The sequence below is a fragment of the Abrus precatorius genome, unplaced genomic scaffold (assembly GCF_003935025.1).
Source record: "Abrus precatorius isolate BTA unplaced genomic scaffold, Abrus_2018 Scaffold11, whole genome shotgun sequence".
In the NCBI taxonomy this organism is placed as follows: Eukaryota; Viridiplantae; Streptophyta; class Magnoliopsida; order Fabales; family Fabaceae; genus Abrus; species Abrus precatorius.
This window is the reverse complement of record NW_020874303.1, coordinates 11919491-11944494: the sequence shown is the minus strand read 5'-3', so window position 1 is coordinate 11944494 and position 25004 is coordinate 11919491. Positions and strand designations below refer to the sequence as shown.

Here is a 25004-nt window from a genome sequence, read left to right as displayed (position 1 = left end):
AAAAATATAACAAACATATAATATATCATTGATTTATATAATTTTTTAAAGAAAAAATATCTAAAATAATTAAATAAAAATAAAAATACATTATATAAATAATTAACATAATATTTTAGTATATGATATAAGAGGAATGATCTTTTAAACGTAAATTAAATAAAAAATTAAGATAGTGTGTAAAAAATTTTAGACTTATAGTAGTATAAAAATATCTTGTACCATGATATAATATAAGTGTGAAAAAAATTAGTATAAAAATATCTAAATTTAAAATATTATATAAAAAAAATTACATCTTTTTTCAAGTTAAATATACTTTATACTAGCTTATAAGTTTGTTTGATTATGATAAAAAACATTTTTTAATGAAAAATATATTTTAGATATCTTTATAAAGTTATATGTATTTTAAAAAATTCAAAACTCCTAAATGACTATTTTTATTATTTCACTTAAAAATAGAAATGATCACTTCTCTAAAGAATAATAATTTTAATAATAAAAGTACTCACTCTCTCTCTCTCTATCTCTCTAATGCACTCTATATTAAGTGTTTAGAAGGCATATGACTTGTAATTACTGCACTGGACTATATAAATGCTCGCCTTAGTAGTTTTGGTATTCAACAAAATTTAGCTTTCTGAAACAATCATGATGATGAGGTCTAAAGGGTCTTTAAACTATTTCATAATCGTATTTTGCTTCATAGTGAGTACGGTTTTTGCTGAAAGCTCGAATTATGGTTCACCCCGACCCCCACTTAGAGATCCTCATACTCCAAGTACAAGAAGATCTCCTCCTCCTCCTCCTCCTCCTCCTCACATAACACATTTTCCACCTCCACATTCACATTCACACTCACCGCCACCCCCACTCACCACAAACTCAACTAAGTCACCACCACCACCACCTCCACTACCACACTCGCGGCCGCCACCACCTCCTTCACAGTCACCACCACCTCCACCACCATACTCACCGCCACCACCTCCACCCCTCACCCTAAACTCAACTAATTCACCACCACTTTCACAGTCACCACCGCCACCACCCCCCCTCACCCCAAACTCAACTAATTCACCACCACCACCTCCTTCACAGTCACCACCACCTCCACCACCACCACCACCCCTCACCCCAAACTCAACTAATTCACCACCACCTCCACCATCACACTCACCGCCACCCCCTCCACCCCTCACCCCAAACTCAACTAATTCACCACCACCACCTCCACCACCACCTTCACAGTCACCACCGCCACCACCACCCCTCACCCCAAACTCAACTAATTCACCACCACCACCACCACCTTCTTCACAGTCACCACCGCTGCCACCACCTCCACCCCTCACCCCAAACTCAACTAATTCACCACCACCACCTCCTTCACAGTCACCACCACCTCCACCAGCACACTCGTCGCCACCACCACCACCACCACCTTCACAGTCACCACCTCCACCACCACCACCGCCACACTCACCACCGCCACCACCCCTCACTCCAAACTCAACTAATTCACCACTACCACCAACTTCTTCGCAGTCACCACCACCTCCACCACCACCCTCACCGCCGCCACCTCCACCCCTCACCCCAAACTCAACTAATTCACCTCCACCACCACCTTCACAGTCACCACCTCCCCTCACTCCAAACTCAACTAACTCACCACCACCTCCACCCCTCCCCCCAAACTCAACTAATTCACCTCCACCACCACCTTCACAGTCACCACCTCCCCCCACTCCAAACTCAACTAACTCACCACCACCACACTTACCACCACCTCCACCCCTCCCCCCAAACTCAACTAATTCACCACCACCCCCATCACCTTCACAGTCACCTCCTCCTCCTTATAAAACTCCTTCCCCACCTTCACACTCATCACCACCTCCACCACCCCCGTCAAAAAATCAAACTTGTATTGTTATTAAAAATATTAAAATATGCATTTGATGCATCAGCAGCTTCTCCTTTTAACACTTTTCCACAATGTTTAAACACCTCACTCTCACTTTTATAATCTTTGCCAATAATGCCCTTGATGCTACAATACTTCACCTTGGTGGGCGCGTTGTAATGATATCCTAATTTCAATAAATTATCTCCACGTACGTCTTATCAACTTGACAATTCATTCGCCTACATCCATGGCATTTCAAGGTTTCAATTGTTTGCTTTGTGTCAGTGTTTTCTTCTTGTAATGCTTGCGTGGAACATTGTTCCATGAATAAAAGTTTATTTTTGTGTTAACATGAAAATGATCAAATATTTTATTTATCTTTTTTGTTTGCAGTCAATAATCAAATATTGAATTAGACAAATTCAACTTCTACATACTATTGCCGTATACACATATTCGTATTCGTACACCCAGACACGTGTTTTATATATATATAACAGACACGTGTTATATATATATATTTATATTTATTGTTGCCGGTCTTTCCAGAGAAAAAAGTATTGCTCAAGTCAATCTTAAATTGAATTCTACACAAAAAATTGGCTGTAATTATAATTTAATTATTTAAAATATTTATAATTTTTTTACAAATTAATAATCTGTAATAATAATTATATAGATATTTGATTTTCACAAAAATTTGAAACAAATAATCTATATAATATATAATTATAATTTAACGGTTGAATTTACAAAAATTATAATTTATTTATATTTTTGTTTTAAATCTTTTGTTACTAATCCATCGTCCTTAAATAATTGAGTCAAACCAAAAAGTCATCATCTAGTCTAAAAATAGTTTTTTATATTAATTAAAAATAAATTTTTACATTAATTACAAAATTGACGTAGATATAAGTAATATAATAAGCAATAATATTTTACATCAATTAAACAACTAATATAGAATAAATTTTCTACAATGATTCTATTATAACCGGTATAAAAGTGTCTATATTAAACATTGGTTCTACACTAAACCAATATTAAATGTTCTTTTCTTTTTTACATCACAAATGCTATAATCACTCAAAATTGTCAATATTTTTACATTTAATTGATGTAGAATTTTTATTTTTTTAATATATATTTTTTTTACATTATACTCAACTTTGATAAACAGATATAAACACAATGTAGAATATATAATATTCATTTATAATTAAATATATTATCATAACACTTAATTTTTATAAAATAAGATATAAAATCTAATTGTCACTGTATCTTGCATAATGTGTAGTTTAAACCTGAAAAAACAACAAAGTATGTCCTATGCATTAAAATATGTATGATTCAAGTTCCAAAATTATTCATGAACTAATAGTATCTCAAGCAATTTTTTTCAATGGATAATTTCCACTTTAGATAATTGATCAATATCTTTAAATATCTGGTTCAAATTATAAAAAAAAATTATATAACATTGATAATAATATAAATACTACAATGTGTTTAAAATAATTAATAAATATAGGCATTAAAGCTAGAAATCAATAAAATTTAATTGAGAATAAAAAATGAAACTTAAACATTAAACTATAACAACTACCTTAATTGAAAAAATTAAATATTAAATATAGTTTAAAAAAATGTACACGTGAATAAATTTATGTAGACCTTTTTTTTTTCATTAAGTGCTTATTCTCCTAGACATTGGATGTTTCCATACATTTATAATGAATAAATATATTCATCTAAAGTGAACAATAATATATATGACATACAATTTGTAACAAGTAGTTTAAGAAACTTATGAGACGTCCTTACTACACATGTGGTCAAATGTCTTACATTTTCAAGGTATTTTTGGTTTACGTCCATGATATTTTTCTATTTTTAGGTTCAATATTTCAAATTTATCTTTCAAAGTTTGTTCTCATCATTTGTCATGTAGTCCATAGGTCCAAATATGTCTAAAAGTTCAAAGGTCTTAATCATGGTCACTTTCCATTTTTTTAATCCATTTCTTTTAGAAGTTTTTTACTGATTGGGTATTGGGTGATCTAATTTTGTGGGATTCAAGTAAAGTGTTGAAGATGAATTTTGATGTGTTTAGAGAGAATAAAGATGAAGAAGAATGAAAAATTATTTAGACTTGTATGAAAAATGTTCTTCCCTTTTGCATGCATGCCTTTAAATAAAGTTTTTGATTGATTTGATCTCCTTCTCTCACAAGTGTTGAAATTCAATTTTGGTCTCTTTTATTGACTTCTTCTTCATCTTTAGTAAGATGAAGAAGAATGAAAAATTATTTAGACTTGTATGAAAAATGTTCTTCCCTTTTGCATGCATGTCTTTAAATAGAGTTTTTGATTGATGTTGGCCCCTCCCAAAAGAACCTCACTGCTGATCTCCTTCTCTCACAAGTGTTGAAATTCAATTTTGGTCTTTTTTATTGGCTTCTTCCATCAGCCTACACATATGCACATTTTCAAAAGTCCAAATTGCCCTTTCATGACTTTTGTACTTCTAGTTGGATTTTAACCTTCCTAGTTTCATTTTAATCATTCCAATTACCATTTAAAACCTATCTTATTCAAATCCAATGGCCAAGTTCATGGTTCAATTAGAACCATTGGATGGGAATTAATCCAACTATTAACACAAATTACTCATTATTAGCCTTATCTCCTTAATGATTATCTTGTTGACTTGGCTTGACTTCATTGGCTCTTGTGGAATATACTCATCCAGATGGGATTGAGCTATAAGTAACCTTATCTCTTAATCATAATTAGTCTCACATGAGCTCCAATGGGTCATATAACTCCTTGTTACTATTCCTAGCCCACTTTCCTTTATTTACACTTAATTTTTAAGCCTCTTTTTGGGTAATTTCTATACTTGCTCTTTTGACTCCATACTTGCACGTCCAAAATATATACAAATGCATTATCCACCATAAAAGTTTTCAGAATATATCTCCTTCATTTGCTTGTCCAAAATGGGCTTTCATTCTACAAGACTTAATTTAAATACATCCAAATTTTCAAAAATAATTTTTTAAGTCCTATAGCGGTTCCATCCATCCCTTCACTGAGTCTAATACTAATCGTCTTGGTCACCTGAAAAATAAAAGTGAGGATGAGTACTCTATACTACCACACACAAGCACAGAGACTCACCTCACATACTACATACATTTCTATCATCATTCAAATCACACATCAAGCAGGCATTAAATAATACATTTTCAATATTTCATTTCAATTCACAAATAGGTGCGCTCACTACACCATCAACCAATCCATATACATGTGCGCTCATTGCATGTAACCACGCTCACTGTGCCACTGTGATCACAGATTCCTGATGCCCTCAACCTCAGGGACTTACTCAGTTTCACACTAGGGATGGTCGCCGCATAGCTCCCGCTTCATGGATATAACGTGTGCGGTACTGGGCTCCCCAAGCAAAGGTGATAGTCAGAGGCCGAATCAGGAGGAGAGTGTGTGGCCTGTGGTGCACCCACGCTCACTATTAGTGTCACCACCATCCTTTCTTCCCCAAGGTATTTCTACCGTCCCATTTTCCCACCCCAATGTATCATTGAACTATTCATAGTTTTCTAACATATTCAAACACAACCATCATGCCATTCACACGTATTTTCAATCATCTTACATGATTCAATATCAATCAATGGCATGTCTACATATACATTCACCCACATTTGCAATCACATCATGACATTCACTTATACACATGGCATGTATGTGCACATTCAATCACATTCCACTTAAACATTCAGTTTTCATTAAAACTCCATCACAATCAAGTCACTTCATCACACAATATCAACTGACGTCTAATATGTCATGTCCAGCACAAAATGTCCATCAAAACACATATATTCCTACATCCTATCTCAATCACATTACAACATATAGCAAAATAAATAGATTTCAAGCATAATGAGATAAGGTAGAGTCTTCCCTTACCTTGGAATGAAGACCCACAACACAGATCAATAATGGAAGTGCTCCTCACACAAATTTTCATCATAATATAGGGAAAACTCCATGAGAAACTGAGGAGATCAGAGAGAGAATGAAAATCATAAACCCTAGTTCATAAAAATTACCTCCAAACGTCCAAAACACAGCCACAACCTTCAATCTTGCACTCAAATGGCTTTGGAGGTAGTTTAATTGATGAAATAAGGCTGAAAATTGAGAGAATCGAAAGAGTGTTCGAAGGAAGAAGTGGGAAATGAGCTACCTTAACTCTAAGTCCTTCAAATACCCTAGGATTTGCGACACTTTCGCTATAGCGAGACATTCTCGCTACAGCGATGCATCTCCTCGCTGTAGGAAAAATTTTAGATGAATCTGCATTTTAATTTTTGCAGAATCTTGCTACAGCGAAACCCTCTCGTTATAGCGAGATTGCACCCAAAAATGCACTCTCCTCTGTTGTCCTCTCGCTGCAGCGAGAACGCAACAGATCCAGTCCTCTTGCCAAGGACTTTCTCTTTACAGCGAGAATACCTCTGCAACACACACTTAACCTATTTCTCAATCAGCCCAAACATATCCAATTACACACCAAATATCCTTAATACAGAATCAACATCCACATTATCACACATATACACATATATGTCACATCATTATATACATCAAATACACGTTCAAATAACAATCCACATGTTTATATTAATAATCAAACAATATTCGGGGCATTACAAGAATAGCCGAAAATACGAAATTAAAGTATTTTTGTATAACAAGCCCAATTTATTTCAATTATTAGGAAATGGTAAAAACTCAAAAATAAAGTATATGAAAAGTGTTTAGGAATCAAAATAAAACAATGAATGTGAATATAAAATGTCACATCAGGAGTTCCTATAATTACTTGATCTTAAGTAAATTCATGTGCTCCATTTTCCTTTGATAATTTGAAAATGTTATCCCAAAGAACCCAATTTTTAAAAATAAAAGATCATGTTGAGTAATTATTATTAAACCGAGGATTCATTAGGAAACTAAAAATTAGCTAAGCTTCTTATTTTTCTACTGTACATTAAACTTTAACCCATGTGAGTTTTGAGCCATTACAATGATTTTCTTATCCTAAATTAATTAATTATATCAATTTTCACATTGTTTTGTGTGATTATCCCTTTAAAATTTGTGCTTTAGATCTTGACTTGTAACCTACTTGTGACTACTCTTTTTGATTGCATGTTTTAATATTATTAAGGCATGATAAGAATCTTTATTCTTGACCTTCAACATGTTTGAGAAACACCAAGTTGCTCCCCTTGAGCTTAATTAATTAATTACTTTTCTCTTGGTTCCTTGCATTATAATACATAAAATATTTTGATAACCTTGAGTTTATGAATGAAGAAATTGGGTTGTTGAATTGATTGTTAAATTCTCCTCTTATGCAAGAAGACATGATGTAGACTTGGCTTGCTTCCTGAATCTCGTTTGAGCGAGAATCCCTTGCCAACTTGAGCTACACTTGTGGCTTGAGCAAGAATTCTTGACTAAGTGAGAATTTACTTGTTGCCCATTAAGAAAGAAAATTTAGCTCAAGAAAGGGGGAGAGCCCCAAAATTAATGAACTAACTAGGGAAGTGCAGAACAATGGGTGGCTTGGGAAGTGGTGACAATAATTGAGAAACCATTTTCTAAACCCTTTTTCCTTTCTTTTTCTTTATTGTAATGTACGCCATGGGTGATTATACCTCTATTGGGATCAAATATAATCTTCATACTTTGAATATTTTGGTATTTTTAATATATTTGTTAATTTCCATAATTATGGTAATTTCATTTTGTTAATAATGCTTGATTCTACCTTATAAAGAATGATTCATGATTTGAAAATATGGGGTGAGTTGAAAAACTATCTTGAATCCTTATTTGAATGAAACTCATGCAATGTGTTAGAATCTTAGGAATATATTTCAATGTGTTGTACGCTAAATAGCTCTTGGTAGTAATTTTGGAGTGTTTGTTGAATAGATAAGGAATTATTATTGAAGTAATTACTCTTAAAAACTTAGGTGCAAGGAATCAAAACAAGGGAATATAAAGAGAGTGCATCTATAACTATGAAACATGTTCAATGTATATAATTACCAAAGTATTAGGAAAGTGGTAACACCCTTATTTCTTTATTTCCCTTGTTTATTGAAAACTAGGAATTTTGGTGTAGAGATTCTCGCTCAAGTGAGACAAATTTTTTTGAACTAAACTTTCTGGAGCATTCTCGCTCAAGCAAGAAAGGGTTAACCTCGCCTCAACTGTAACCTCACCCAGATGAGAAGTCGCAAGAAAAATGGAGAACTCTCTGTACTCATTCTCACTCAAGCGAGAATACCTTTCGCTCAAGCGAGAATATTAGAAAATTGGGTAAAAATATACTGTTTACAACTTTCGCCCAGGCAAGGGAGGATCTCGCTCAAGCGAGAATGCGCGAGATTTAAAGGGTATTTAAGGGAGTTGCATTAAGGAAACTTTATATTTTCGTCAAACCGCTTCTCCCTCTGTATTCTCTTCATTCTCTCTCTCTCTCTCTCTCTCCCTTCTCAGAGAAAGCATTCTCTAACCTTGAATCTCTCTCGAATCTAAGCTCTCATGTCTATTTCACTCGAATCTCGTTTCTATTTCTTTGTTCTTTTTTTTCAAAATAGTAATCTATCATGTGATGTTTGGAAGAACTCTGGTCTTTGGATATATCTCTTATAAAAATGTGGAGGTTCTCTTTAGAGCTCATAAAGAGTATGTTGGCAGCGATTTAGGGGCCCGTGAGTACCATTAATTGATGAAATGCTTAAATATGTTTTAACTACCTCTAAGTAGGGCTTATTTCAAATTACTACCTATTAATTTTATTTCATTTTAATACTTAACTATTTTTTTTTAAATTTTGTACCTAATGTTAACCTCCGTCAGTTAAATGGTGACGTGGCTTACAATTTGTCATGTTACCCCCAATCTTTCTCCTTCACCTCACCCTTAAATTTTCACGTCACGAATCCACATCAACATAGAAGAGGGAAATAACTTTTTATATCTATTGCCACAAAAACTAACGTTAAAAGAATTTTATATACCTATTGAATTACACAACCAATGTAGAAAAATATCACATAAATTTCAAAATTATCTATATTTTTATATTAGTTATTTTTAAAATTGATATAATAAATATTTTTTTATGTCTATATAAGAGAATAGATGTAATAAAGTTTGCTTAAATTTTTAAAATGTCATTGCTTTTTTAATATTAATTTCTTTTTATAATCTATATAACATTTTGTTATACACTCTTACTTTTACATCAGTGTATCACTATAATATCAATTTAAAAATTTGAGAGTTTTAAATATAATTAGGAAAATAATGAGTAAATTTTTTTTTATAAGCAAAATATATATAGACATTTAATCATAAGAATTTAGAATTTGAATTAGCTAAAAAAATACAACTAATTATAATAAATGTAATAAAAGGGCCAACGTTTGTTCTTTCTAAAAGGATAAAAATATTTTATTACATTTATCATTTAATTTTTTTTCAAACTAATTTTAGGATGTAAAATTATTTGATAAAGTAATGTATTATATTTTGTTTTACATTCTTTTAAATAAACAATAAAGGTAATTCCTTTAATGTTTCTTAAAATATTGGTGATTTTTAGGAAAACTTCGCTAATTTAATTTTGAAAAACTTAATTAGTAGTGTGTAATACGATCAAGTTAATCATGATTTAATAGATTTCTTCTATCATTTTTTAATATTAAATAAATTTGGGTTTATTAAATATGTTAGTTCCTTATTTATAACTGAAGTCAGAATTACATAACGTAATAAATAAATAAAGATATTATCAATTTTTAAGTTTACCGAGGAAAACAAAAAAGTTCTCTTGCCACCAACGAGCTAGACTGTTAGCTACATTGTTGTCGGTTTCTTTAAATATGTGCATGCACAAAATATCTTCATAAAAGGAATGTAATATATATGATATTAAACACTAGAGTAGCTCTAGGATGTGAGTGATTAAAAAGTTAGAAGCATCCAACTGTTGTTGAATAATCAGATTCGGCTGTCGTTCTTCTAATTCCTCTACCCTTCGTCGGTGTAAATAAAATCACGTTATTCTTTTAACGACTTACTCAAGAAATTTCATACTATTAATTAATTAAAATTACTATAAATATAATTTTTATATTAATTATTATAAAAATTAATTATTTATATTGATATGTCAATTTATGATTGAATAACAATATAAAAAATTATATTGTTAATATATTTAAATTATATTTTATTTTTTAAATAAATTAGTGTCTTAAAATTTATTTATTTAATTAAATAAAACATTTAAGGTAAAGTTATTATTTTCATCCCTTAACTTTCAAGTCAATTTTGTCTTCTAAATTTTTTTATTTTTGTCTTTGAAGTTTCTTTTCTTTATAATTCTTTTTATTATTTTTGTTACATAATTTATCAGAGACATTTTATGTACCGTTGAGATAACGCCGTTAACTAATCCTAGTCATCATTACTCATGGAGAGGTTGTCCTCTTTTTGCATTTTTTTTCAATCCTTTACTTGGATCTGGTAACCTTAGCCTGGTGAAAGAACATAGTAAAGCACTCTTTTGTGATAGATTCACGGTGGTTCATGGATTAGAGATCGGGAACTTGAATTAATAAGCAACAAATAGATGAATTAAAGAAACTAAAAACAAAGATTTGTTTTAGAACAAAGAAAACTAAAAAGGAAACTCAAAAATGTAATTTTCAGTATTTTCATCAAAGCAAGGATAAAGAACAGAGAATAATGCAAGCAATAAGAATATAGAAAATTTGTGCTATGAAATTTGGCTAGGGTTTGCACTCAAGCTCAACCCTTTTTTAATTATTTTTTAAATAGAAAAGTTCAAGTTAAATTAAATAAACGATGTTAAAGTCATTTCAACTTCACTTAAAATGTCTTTGTTAAGTTATGTAACAAAACTAACGAAAAGACCAATGACCAACATGAAAAAAAAAAAACTTCAAGAAAGAAAATGAATCAAAAAAAGTTAAAAGACAAAAATAAATTTAACAAAGCTAATGAAAAGACCAATGACAAATATAGAAAAATAACTTCAAAGAAACAAATGAATCAAAATAAGTTAAAGGGTGAAAATAAATTTGCCCTAAAGTTAAGGGACGAAAAGACTAATTTTGCCACATTAAACTAGTAATTATGTTTAAGCATTGTCCAAAAATTATCAACTTAAAACATGAAAAAAATATAAAAATTATTAACTTAAATAATATATTCATTTACTTGTTTAAATAATTCTTAATATATTTATTCTCATTAATATGTTTTTCAATTAATCAAGATTAAATTTTTTGTTTATTTTTGTTTTAGCGACCAAATTATAATTTTAAATATATTTAAATTAATACTTTTCATTATTATTTATATCATAAATTAATTTATTTTGAATAAAAACTAAAAGTATTTACCAAAAATAATTAAAATATAATTTAACAAATAATTATTTGTTTCAAATAAATCGTATTGTTGTTAAATAATTTAAATTTTAAAGAAAACTATTTATTATAATCAGAGACGGAATTAGAACAGAAAATTTTGAGACAAATTATTTGTGTATCAATTTTAGTCACAAACACATTTTTTTTTTATTTTAGTTGATTAACCAGAGACAAAAGTAGAAACAGAGAAAAATTGAGACAACTATGTTCTATCTCTATATTTTGTTTCTATTATATTTTATATTATTAATAGGAATACCTTAAATAGAAACAGAATTCAAGACGAAAAATGTTGAGACAAACAAGTTTTTCTGTAGTTTTCATCTCTAATACATAAAATTTATTTATTTATTTATTTTTGTCATTGATAAAAAAAATTTGTCTCTAATCTTTTATCTCTGATATATCAAATTTATTTTTCTCTTTTTATTCATTAAAATTTGGCTTTGATAAAAAAATTGTATCTAATTTTATGTTTGACAGAGAAAATTATTTTTATCTCTAATTTCGTTCACTAAATAAGCTTTTTCTAGTGATGATAATTTAGCATACATCACATATATAACCGTTCCCAGTCTACAAACACAGGCAATGATGGGTAGTTCCCCAATAATCTTCTCAAAACTACCATACGCAGCCAATTGGGAAGATCTAGATGGAGCTGTCCCTATACTTTTTATTTTTGTTAATCCAATTCTTCAATAGATTCATCTGCTGCAAATATAATATTCTGCATGGTAAAATTGTGCTTAAATGCTTCGTAACTCTCATTAATTTGACTCGCTTGTGACTGCTGACAAAAAAAAGTTGTGTTCAAAACTGATATAAAGATTACAATATTACGTGAAAAGTTTATACCTTGAAATTATGTTGACCTTTTGGCTATTATGCTCAAAATCATGTTTGTAAAAAAATTATTCCTATTTTAAATAATTTTAAAGATTTAGTAAATATTCACAATCTGCTTGAGGATTATGCTTTCTCGTGAAAGAATTTTTTTAAACTAAATTTGATATTTTGGATGTGTCTTTGTGAATTTTTTTTTTTTAATCTTTTTAACTAATTTTGATGTTTTTGCTCTTTTGTTTAAATATCAAATTAATGATGCAACATTTTATGAAAAGTTTGTTTTTTTGTCTTGAACTTGTTTATATATTATTATAATCATTGCAATGTTTTGCCTTCTTTTATTATAAGCATGTTTGTTGTTCGTGTAAGTGTGATATTACGCTTTTGTTTATGAACCTTTAAGCACACGTTAACTGCTATTATTTTGTTTATGATTAAAACCTTAGCGGCAATGAGATAATGTCAAAATCCTAGTTCACTTCGTAACACGGAGTGTTGATAACCGGCTAATTAGATTTGTAATATCTTTGCTTTAATGAAATGATTTCCAATTTTAAATATACAAATATTAATATAATATAATTAAAAATAAGTGAAAGGTAAATAAATATAGGAAAGATTTTTATTTATTACAAAATCTAAATCAATAAAAATGAGTAAAATTTAAAATTATATATATATATATATATATATATATATCATTCATAATAGAATTAAAGAAAAAATTTTGAAATTATAAATTTACAATTAAAAAAAAGTTATTATTTAAAATAATTACATACTATAAATAAGTTTGAATGAAAACTCAATCTATATTATTACATTTTCTTCCAATAAGTTAAATTGTATAAAGTAATTCTTTTCTTACCATTCATTGCGAGTATGACTCTAGAACGAATCAATCTTCTTTTATCTTTTCATTACTTGAAAAAATTTGTAAGAGTGAATATGTAATGCCCCAGGTTTTGTAATAGTATTTTGGTTATTAATATAAATACATAGATTACTATCTGAGTATAAATTTGGTTTGTATGATGATGTGAATATATGTAGATGAATATATATAAATATAATTGTGGATATTGATTGTAGATTGATAGCTGGGTGTGTTTGAAATTGATTAAAAAATAGGCTAAGTGTGTGCTGCCAAGGGCATTCTTGTTGTAGCGAGAAGGCCCTGGGCGAGAGGAATGCATCTGTTGCCCTCTCATTGCAAAGAGAGGCAACAGAGGAAAGTGCATTTCTGGATGCAGTCTTGTTGCAACAAGATTCTGCAGAAACCAGAGTGCAGATTTGTTTAAGATTTTCGCTACAGTGACCCCTTCTCGCTCATCCCTCTTTCAATTCTCTCGACCCTCAACCCTTCCTCCCCGATTAAATATCTCTCAAGTCGTTTGGGTGCAAGATTGAAATTTGGAATCGTGTTTGAGACGCTTGGAAGTGAGTTTTGTGGGTTAGGTTTTGGTTTTCATCTCTTTCTTTCATTTTCTTAGTTTCTAATGGAGATTTCCTCTATGTGGGGAGCAATTCCATTGTTGGTTTCAAATTGGGTTTTCATTCTGAGGTAAGAGGGACTCTACTCTATCTCTTTGTGTTTAAATTTTGTTTATATTGCGATTTGTTGAGATGTGATCGAAATGGAATGTACGAGAATATGTGTTTGAATGTAAATTTTGTGTTGGGCATGATGTATTAGACATGGACTGATGTGTGTGATAAAATGGTTTGATTATGATTAGATTGTGATGGAAACTTTGTATGGAATGCAATATGATTGATATTGAGTATGATGTGTGGTGAAATGGTGATAGAAATCGTATGGTTGGTTACAATGTGGTTGAAAATATGTAGACATGCCATTGGTTGATAATGAATAATGTGAAATGATTAAAAATATGTGTGAATGGCATGATGGTTGTGTTTGAATATGTTGAGAAACTATGAATGGTTCAGAGATACACTGGAGATGTGGTAGAAATACCTTGGGGAAGAGAGGGTAGTGGTGATACCAACAGTGAGCGTGGGTGCACCACAAGCCACACACTCTCCTCCTTACTTAGCCTATGACTAACACCTTTGCTAGAGGACCCGGTACTGCACACGTTGTATTTGTGGAGCAGGGGCTATCTGGCGGCCATCTATGGTGTGAAATTGAGTAAGTCCTTGAGGTTGAGGGCATCAGGAATCTGTGATCACAGTGCCACAATGAGCGTGGTTACGTGCAATGAGCGCACGTGTGTGTGTTTGAATTGTCTGATGGTGTAGTGAGCGCACATGTGTGTGGATTGTTTGATGGTGCAGTGAGTGTACTTGTATGTGAATTGTAGTGGAATGTATTATTTTATGCCTGCTTGATGCATAATTTGAATAATGTTAGAAAGGTGTGTAATGTGTGAGGTGAGTCTCCGTGCTTATGCGTGATAGTGTAAAGTACTCACCCTTACATTTATTTTTCAGGTGATCAAGAAGATCAGCACCAAACTCAGTGAACGGGAGGGATGATTATTTTTGAAAATTGTGATGTATTTAAATGGGTCTTGTAGCATTTATTTTGATTCAAACTTGTAAACTCTCCTTTGTTTTGAAATACTTTATTGAAACTATGTATTGAAAACTATTTGATCAAAAATTTTACTATTCCCTCTTATTGTGAAATTATTTATTTAGAAAATTAAATTAAGGTGTTACAAAGTATCCCTCGCCCTATTAAAATTCTTATTTTATAAAACAATTAAAATACTATGGGATATTTTTCTAATACCACATGTAACAAAATAGTAATATTCCTTGCTTAACGAATTTAACTAGACAAAATTATCTATCTTCATCATTCATCATTTAATCATACACATTCCATTTCTTATTTAATCAACCCAATCAATTTCAATGTCTGAACTCATATCACTTTACTTATTCATACAATTTTACTCAAACAAAAGTTATCCATGCATACTATTTCACACTTAACTAGACATCATTATCCAATTCATAACTTCATGTCACTTTATTCATTTCAAGTCTAAACATCTTATCAATTATCAGTACTCTAGGCACTCTTGAGCCCTAAATCGCTGCCAACGCACTCTTCCTATGTATGAAGGATTTACGCAGTATAGATAGTCATTGGTTAGATAAGCTACACATGGATACAATGTAACACCTTATTCTCAGAATTTCGTACAATGTATAAATTGTTCTTAATCTTGTAAAATCGAACATCAATTTATTTGCTTTAGTGGAAATAATTATAGTAAATTAATGAAATTTTTCTATAAGATATAGTGCCTTGTACAACTAATTCAAACATAAATCAATATAAATGGTAGGATAGTAATTTCAAAATGCTGAACTTAAAACATAATCAAACGATTTAAGTTAAGAAATTTTAAACATACATTTCATAGATTAAGTATATTAATTCACAACTATTAGTCAAAATATATGGGACTTAAAATAATAATAATTACATTATCAAAATATTTACAACACATAAACATATATAAGTCCTAGAGCAGTCTTCCTCAAAACCAACTACTGAAGACCGGTTCTACTCATCCACTCCGTGCCAACTCTCTATCTCAGCTAAGTCTTCTAAATCCAGATCTTCATCAAATCCTAGGTCGAGATCGCCTGAATCAGCTTTGACCTCTATGCCAGTGACGCACTCAAAGGTCCATCTGGACAGTCTTCCGAGAGAGTCATAATCGTGGTAGGGAAAAAGATAGGTGAGGGATGCTAGAGTTTTGACCGTACCTCCATATATATATATACACACATAGGGTCTGGTGTATTCTACTTCTAGGAAAGTCAAAAGGAATGCTATAAAAGTATTCCAATTCTATCATAATAAAAGTTCTAGGTTCATTATCTACAAGAATAGCAAATTTAAAATAACAAAGTCTTTGGTATTCATTAAATACATAATTCAACCTAAAATGTACAAACTATCAATTAACCTAATTCTTTCTTGAGGTTCTGTCATCTTGATTCCCTGAAATTATTAGTAAGGACGAGCATCTATTCTATCCCTTTATAATCATTTAGCATAGAATCATAATTTTAACATAAAAGCAACACATTTGATTTCATGAATTCATATTTATAAACATATTCACATCACACCTAACATTTAATACTTTAACATTTATTTTCCTTTCTCCCATTTCGACATGTACTTCCAGTGCACTATGATAACAGATATCAATGCTTCCAACACTTTTTGAGGTCTTACTCAACTAGGTAAATAGTCGTCAGTTAGCCCATACACACAGATACAACATGTACAATAATCGGGCCCCTTAGCAAAGGCATAGTCAGGAGTCTAGTTAGGAAACGAGTGTGAGGCTATGTGACACATTCGGTCTCAAAAAGAATGTGTATACATACGCGAATGTCGCTCACCACTTTACGTTTCACCCAGATTTTCATCATCTTTAGACTCTATACCTCTAGTGTATCTCTATAACTATTCACACTAGATTCAATTCATATTGGACTCTTAGAGTCATTCTTAGAATTATCCTTTCTTCCCACTCATAAGATCGTGCTTAGTAAAATACTTCCAGACTAATTCCATTGCATATCAATATAATTCCGATATACCATTCTACTCAGATATATTTTTCATAAAATCTCATGATAGTCATTTAGCCAATTTAATCATCTTTCATAGTAAATACACATAATGTAATACATATACACATATATCAACTACTCAACCCAAGCAACCAAACATTCGAAACAATCAAACAAATATCGTTCCAACCATACTCAACACAGTATATATCATACTCATCTATTTCTATACCATACTCACATCATAGTGTTCTATGAGCACAACATAAATACTATAATAGAAAGATAAAATAGAGCTCTCCTTACCTCGAAGATGAGCTCACAAAAATATATGGAAAAGGCTCAATGTTTACAGATAAAAGTTTTCCTGAATATCATAAGAGATACATAAGGAAGAAAAACACAAGAAATGATAGGAGAAAATCAATTTTAACCTGAAGAAACTTACGTGGAATCGTTAAGAATTAAAGTCAAAGCTTGATTATGAAGAGAAATCAGAGTTTCTGAAGCTTTTATCTGAGTAAAAGGAGGAGAAAGTTAAGAGAAAACTCGAGAGAGGGACGTGAGTTTAAATTAGAATATTTTTTCTTATGCAAAAAATCTCTTAAATACCCTCAGCCATGCACGTTCTCGCTTGAACGACGACATCTCGCATGAGCGACGAGTATCTCACATGAGCGATGAGTATCTCGCCTGAGCGAGATATGTAGATAGTGGTCTCACCCCCTCTTTTTTGATATGCTCGCTTGAGTGAGCTCCATCTCGCTTGAGCGAGATTGCATCGAGAGAGCATGATATTGTTCCAGTGAGTCCTCGCATAGGCGACCTATCTCGGTTGGGTGAAAACTTAGCTCGCTTGAGCAAGATTACACCTCGCCTGGGCGAGGTTACAGTTGGGCAACATTTATCTTATCTCGCCTGAGCGAGAATCATCTCGCCTAAGCGAGATAGCCATGCAACAAGATATTTCTGCACGCCCAATCTCACCTAGGTGAGATTTACCTCGCTTGAGCGAGATCTATTGCATTGAAGTTCCTCGAAAATCCTCCAAACTCACATCTAAATGCATTCTAATGCAACTTAATATTACATAAACGTAATTTATAGAAAAGTGAGAAGAGCGTGTTACATACAATGTGTGCGTTTAAAGTCCTCAAAGCAAAGGTATAGTTAGGAGTTCGGTTAAGAAATAAGGGTGGGGTGTAACACCCTAAATTTTGCTAGCTTAGTTGGATAACTCTTAGACTTAGATACTTGCTAATTGCTTTATGGAATTCCAACCTATTACTGTTGGAATAAATTGTTAAGTGCAAAAATTTCTTGGTAAATCTCTTGATTTTCTTTGAGCACAACTTAATCTTATGATTTTCTGTTTATTGGAATTTTAAAATTATTACATGCAATTTATTTGGCTTCAAAATCAACTCAAATGCTAAATTACCTAAATTTTGGAGCAAGCCAATTTTGTAAAAATCTGTCACTTTGGACAATTTTGAGACTTCCTAGAATCCCTTTATCATTTTCGGTAATGGCTGCCAAAATATCCTATAAGAATCTTATCCAAAAAGTCAAATTTTATTTTATTAAATTATTAAAAAATCATGATTAATGGCCTTGGAAAACATGAGATTTTGTTATTATTGCATTAGATTCTCTAATCTTTTTCAGCCGTTGTAATTATTAATCAAATATTGCTAAATCTAGTAATCATTTTATTAAATCTTTCTAAATCTAGTATTAACTACTTGGATTTCATGCAAAGTAACCTTGTCCCCTTGATTGTAAACATCATGATTATTAGAAAATTTCTTCTTTGTCTTAAAAATAGCCGACACTATCATTAGCCTAATCAGTTACATTTTTTGAACTTTGCCCTATGTCAAATGTCTCATATAAGTGTCAATCTAGTTATCTCAAATTCCACATCATCCAATCATTTTTCATGCAATGCTGCCCCAAAATCTTTCTTTTGGATTTTGTGCAAATTTTGGGATTTGCATCACCCAAAACCATGGACACTCTAAGCTTGTAAGTTCCCAACTTCAAATTTCCATTTCCAAATTGCAAGATAGTTGGGACTGTGTGCATTCCTTGAACATTGTAAAACCAATTTCAAATTAATAAATCCACATTTTACTGGTATTTTAGCTTAGTTTTTAGTAGTATATTAGTAGTTAAATAGTTAATAAAACTAAAAATACCATAAAAATTGCATTTATATTCAAAGTTGTGTTAATACTTTAAAATTTTAGATTTTATTTCAATTCTAGAATAATTCTACTAAAAAGGTTAATTTTGTGCAAAAGCTTGAATTGGAGATTTTGAAGTTGAGACCCAAATGAAGAAAGTGAAAGAATTTGGGCTCAAAAAGTCAAGAATCAATTGATATATGTTGAATGTTACAACTTAGGTGCATAAAGTGACAACATTGGAGGTTTTCAAAAGTGTGGAAGTTCAAAGTGAACACTTTAAGTGTTCAAAGTTGACACTTTGGAGAAAAAAATCCATGAGGAGCCTACACGTTACAACTTCAAGTGCTCAAAGTGAACCCTCCAGCAGCTAAAATCCATGAAGAGTTTCTGCGAACTCTAGGTGTTTGAAGTTACAACATGCAAGGAAAAATCCCAGAAAAGGCTTGCGCATTAACATTTTATACACTTAAAGTGTTAACGCGTAACATCAAACTTGAAAAAACTACTTTCAAGTGACAACTTTGGGCATTTAAAGTTCAGAAAAACTACTTTCAAGTGATAACTTTGGGCGTTTAAAGTTCTCACTTTAGCCTTAGAAGCTTCAAGAAGACCTTATAGATTACAACTTCAAGTGATTAAAGTGTCAACGTAGAGAGTGGGAGGAAAAATTATAAAAAGCGTTTGACAGTTCAAATTGGGGATCCTTGGTCATTTTTTCATTTCCATTCATTTTCACTTCTTAGGAGAGTTAGAGAGAGAGAGAGAGATTGGTAGTGACTTTCAAGCTTCAATCCTTGAGGAATCTGGTTGAAGATTGGGTTTTTGAAGATGTTCTTGTGCTCTTCTTCTTCTTTATGTCTTTCTTTTCCTTTTTGATTTGTAATGTTGTTCTAAACCTTTTATGTTAGGGATTTATGGATCCATATTTGATATTGTGATTTAATGGTGGATGTTGACGTTGAGATTTTAATTGATTGAGCATTTGATTTGTTTTTAATACAATTGTTGGATTGATCATTCAATTGAATTAAACCTAGAGAAATTTTTATCAATGAAAATTGAGTTCATTTCTCAGATCTGAATCATATGCCAAGGTTAATGATATCTTAGAGATAAGCATTCATAATCTTGTAATCCTATAATTTTCAATGCTTAATGCAATGTTGAATTGAATTACACCTAAGGAATTAAGGTAGTTGAGTTGAACATTAGGATCATTGAGGCAAAGGATTGTCCTTTGATTAAATAAGTAAAGTTGATTATCAATCAATTAAAATTCTTAAGAGTTCAGAACATGATTAGATTGCAATTGAAAATCTAGTGAAGTTATTCCTAACTACTTTCCACAAACATTTTAACACAAATTTGTAACTCTATTTTACAACACTTTTATAGCTTTTTATTGTTGTTGTTTCTTATTTTTACATGATACAAATCTTTCAAATTAATTGTATGGCTCAACTAATTGTCAAATTATGAAGTGATAGTTGATAAATAAGATCCTTGAGGATGATACTTGGGACTCAAAACTAAATTCTAAATTTTTACTTTAATGCACACACTACGCAGGTAACACAAATCTTCCTAAGCAAGTTAAGTGACCGTGCACACCCTTGGTCATGGGCATTTGGCATTTGGCACTAGCACTTCAACACTTTATATAAATTGAACACAACACTTTATTCTCTCATTTTGCTCCATCAAAACCGTGGCCATTCTCTCATTCTCACTCTCCAAAACTGTGAAGCTCTCACTTAAAAACCTAAGTTACTCTCCTATTCTCTCATTCTCTCTTGTTCTCTTAAGAAGCTGAGAGACTCCTAGCTCAAAATCAAACCTTTCTCTCATCCTCACTTTGTTTCCTTTCAACCAAAGACATTCCTTTATCCTTTTCTTCAAGAAACCGTGGAAGCAAGCTCCTTTAGAGGAAAATTTAAGCATTTTTGGTGGACTCCTTGTTCGTTCCAACAACTAAGCTTTGGACATCAACTTGTTCAAGCTCATCCTCTTCATTTCACGTCTTCATCCAAGGCAAGGGAGAGTTCTCACCTTGTTTGTGTATGTGCTTGTTTTAACTGTGCCTTTGATTGAATGTAAAAGCTTGTCCTTTGAAGTTTTCTTGTGTTCTTGGTTTATGAATGTAAAGTATGTTGATTTATCCCTTTGCATGTTGATTTCATTCTTTGCATGTTGTTAATCTCTCTTTATATGTCTCAGATTTTCCCTCTTCAAGCTTAATCTCCTTTTTAAATTGAAGTTATCTCTATTGATGATGAAACCAAAGTGTTGCATGTCATTTTCTCCTTTTACGTGTCACGATTCTTTGATGAAAATCCATGTGTTGATTTTAGTTCTTCTTGAAAGGCCACTCTTTTTGGGTTTTGATGCCTCAATCTCTTTAAAAACTCGTGTGGCTCAAAGAGGAGTGTTTGAGGAAGGTAAAAGTTACATATCTTCATTATCTTGGATTTGCTTTGAAAGGTTTTGGAACTTGAAAACTCACCAAGAAATTCTTGGTCTTGGTAAATAAAAATTGCATGCAAGGTGAAAAGTGTTAACTTTTAGCCAAGAGATAGTCAAATTCTTGTAGGGTTGTGTAAGACCTTAATTGAATGCAATTTCTTATAAGTTTTGTTGATTGACATTGAGTGAACCTTGGTGTGTGTCTCAATTTTTACCTTGAAGTGATGCTAGAAAATCTGAACTTTTACTTGCATATTTTGTGTTTGGAATGTGTGAATGGATGTGAACCAAGAACTATTCATTTTCGATTTTGGTGACTTGGAAAACCGTGTGTGAACTAAGGCATAAGATCTTGGCTTGTGTATGAAATGTTGCTAAAAAAATCTAAACTTTTTGCCATGCATGTGAAGTAGTAAACATATGTAAGTGAATGTGTGATAAATCCACATTTTACCACATTTTTAGCTTAGTTTTTATTAGTAAATACGTAGTTAAATAATAAATAAACTTGAAAATACCATAAAAATTGCATTGATATTCATAATTGTGTAAATAATTTGAAATTTTAGATTTAATTCCAATTCTAGAACAATTCTGCTTAAAAGGACTTAATTTTGAGTAGAAGCTTGAGCTGGAGACTTTGAAGTTGGGATTTAAGTGAAGAAAGTAAAGGAATTGAGTTTAAAAGATCAAGAATCAAGTGATATGTGTTGGGCATAACAACTTTGGGTGCATAGAGTTAACACTTTGAAGAAGAAAATCCATGAAGATCAATTGCGTAACAACTCTAATGACTGAAAGTTGTCATTCTAACAGAAAATTTCATGAAAAGACTTGCGCGTAAGCACTTTACCTTGTGAGAGTATCAACGCCCAAGGCTAATTCACACAGAAAGCCTGCACGTACCAACTCTTGGTGTTGAAAATGCCAATGCGCAGTTGCAAATAACCACTCCATATGCTGAAAGTATCCATGCGCAAAGCTAATTCACATAAAACACATGCGCGTAGCAACTTTAACTACTGAAAATGTCTACGCGCAATAATAGAATTTGGAAAAATTGCTTTCAAGTGTCAACTTTGGACGTTTAAAGTTCCTACTTCAGCCTTAGAAGCTTCTAGAAGGCCTTCTATGTTACAACTCTCAGTGATTAAAGTGTTAACGTGGAAAGAGGCGGGGAAAATTATAAATAGTAGTTGAGAGTTCAGATTTGAAATCTTTTGTCATTTTTTCATTTCCAACTGTTTTAACTTCATTGGAAAGCCAGAAAGAGAAATTGAGAGCAATTTTTAAGCTTCATTTCTAGAGGAATTAGGGTGAAGATTAAATTTTTGAAGATGTTCTTCTGCTTCTTTTCTTCTTCTCTTGCTTATCATTCTACATTTTTAATGTTATTCTAAATATTTTTTATTAGGAATCTATGGAACCATATTTGATATTGTGATGTAATTTTGGATTAAGACCTTGGGGTTTTAATTGAATTGAGTATTTGATTATGTTTTTAATGCAATTGTTAGACTGATCATTCATTCAATTGAACTTGGAGGAATCTTCATCAATGGAAATTGAGTTTATTTCTCAGATCTGAATCATATGCTTAGGTTATTGATGCCTTAAGAATAAGTGATCATAATTTAGTAATCCTATAATTTTCAGAACTTAATGCAATATTTGATTGAACTTCACCTAAGAAATTAGGGTGGTTTAGTTAGGTATTAGGATTAATGAGGCATGGGATTGTCCTTTGGTTAAATAAGTGAAATTAATTATCAATAAATTAGAATTCCTAAGAGTCTAAAACATTATTACATTGCCATTGAAAATTTGGTGAAGTGATTCCTAACTATTTTCCACAGCATTTTCAATACAAACTCTGTATTCTGTTTTACAGCACATTTGTTACTTTCTATTATTCTTATTTCTTATTTTTACATGTTACAAATCTTTCAAATGAATTATATGGCTCAACTAATTGTCAAATTGTAAAGTGGTAATTAAAAATATAGATCCTTGTGTATGATACTTGGGACTCATATTGATTTTCTAAATTTTATTACTTGCTACAACTATCTAGTACACTTGCTAGTTAGTAAATTTTACACAAAACACATTGTTGTATTCTAACCGTGAACAATGTGACCCTACGAACTATTCTTTCTCAATTTTTGCTGACTAGAAAATCGTGTATGGACATGCATGAATTCTATGATATTATTTGCTAAAAGAATGAAGTGATGGATGACTAAAAAGAATGAGATGCTTGCTATTTGGATGTGATTTGTGTCGTAAATTGCTATCTAAATATAGTATCATGCATCATTTATCTTACTTCATGAAAAACTTGATGAACTATAATAATGTGTAGCTATTTTTGATGAAATGAATTTATGGACTTAATGGAGTTTGTGCCTTGAGGGTTGTATGAGAAGGAAATGGTGAGCAAGTGACTATGTTGAGTTGATTGGTTGTTCTTAAGTGTTTGAAACCGTGAAGATTGAGAGGATTTTGAAAAGAATTTAAGTTTGATTAATTTCCCTTAGTGGAGAGTGGGAAACCAAGAGGTAAAATCATGTGAGCTTGAAAAATTAATTCACTTACCAAAGGATAAATTGATGGTTTAGGAATTAATGAGAATGTTAGAGTGATTAAAATAAAATTGGGACAGCAATTGATTCAAGGTTCGAATGATGGATTTGTTTAAGTAAAAAAGGACTAGGCTTGTAATCATGAGAGAAAATAAAGTGAAAGAAAGTATATGGTACTGAGGATTATTCTCCCTATAACTGATGTTGTTTTATTTATTTTATGTTGAGGTAGAAGGGAACTGCTTTTAGGAGTGTAATTATGTTATGCTTATGTTATGTATTTTGTTTATTTCTCCTTTTAGTTTAAGTCATGTGGATGTTGCTAAGACTATTTATCTTGTTGGACTAACATGCTATCTATAATACTATAGAGGTATTTTCAGTATGGGAACTTTGAACAATACTGCATGATTATATTACTGATTATGAGACCTTGAGACTATGGTTTAATTATAAGCAAGATGGGTAGGTGTTGATTCATACAGTAAAGGGTTATATTATATATTGTAATTCATGAGCAAGATAGGACTATAATGGGCTGTTGAATTTGAATGAGATGTGCATGTTAACTCTCTGACATCTAAAAGGTGTATATACATGTACTTGTACAAAAAGAAAAATGATTGCTATTCGACTTGATTTATATTGTATGATACCTATGGTAAAAAAAAAAAAAGGATATCAGAACCTTGGTATTTTAGGTGTTACATGGGCCTGTAAATGCATCCCACTTTTACATCATGCACACATCAGTGAACCATATTTACCACTCTTATTTCTCCTACATTTTCAAAATCAACTCCGGACCCTAAATACTCACTGTATCCTTGAACTATCCATAC

General features: G+C 31.5%; 1 protein-coding gene across 1 annotated transcript in view; it reads right to left on the bottom strand.

Moving 5' to 3' along the window:
- Positions 1 to 821: 821 nt before the first annotated feature.
- Positions 822 to 25004, bottom strand: part of LOC113855630 (glycine-rich cell wall structural protein 1.0-like) — a 52902-nt gene continuing 28719 nt past the window's right edge. Inside the window, exon 2 of the mRNA XM_027487261.1 lies at positions 822 to 1861. Coding sequence (XP_027343062.1) covers positions 822 to 1861 — 1040 coding nt within the window. The remainder of the gene's footprint in view (positions 1862 to 25004) is intronic.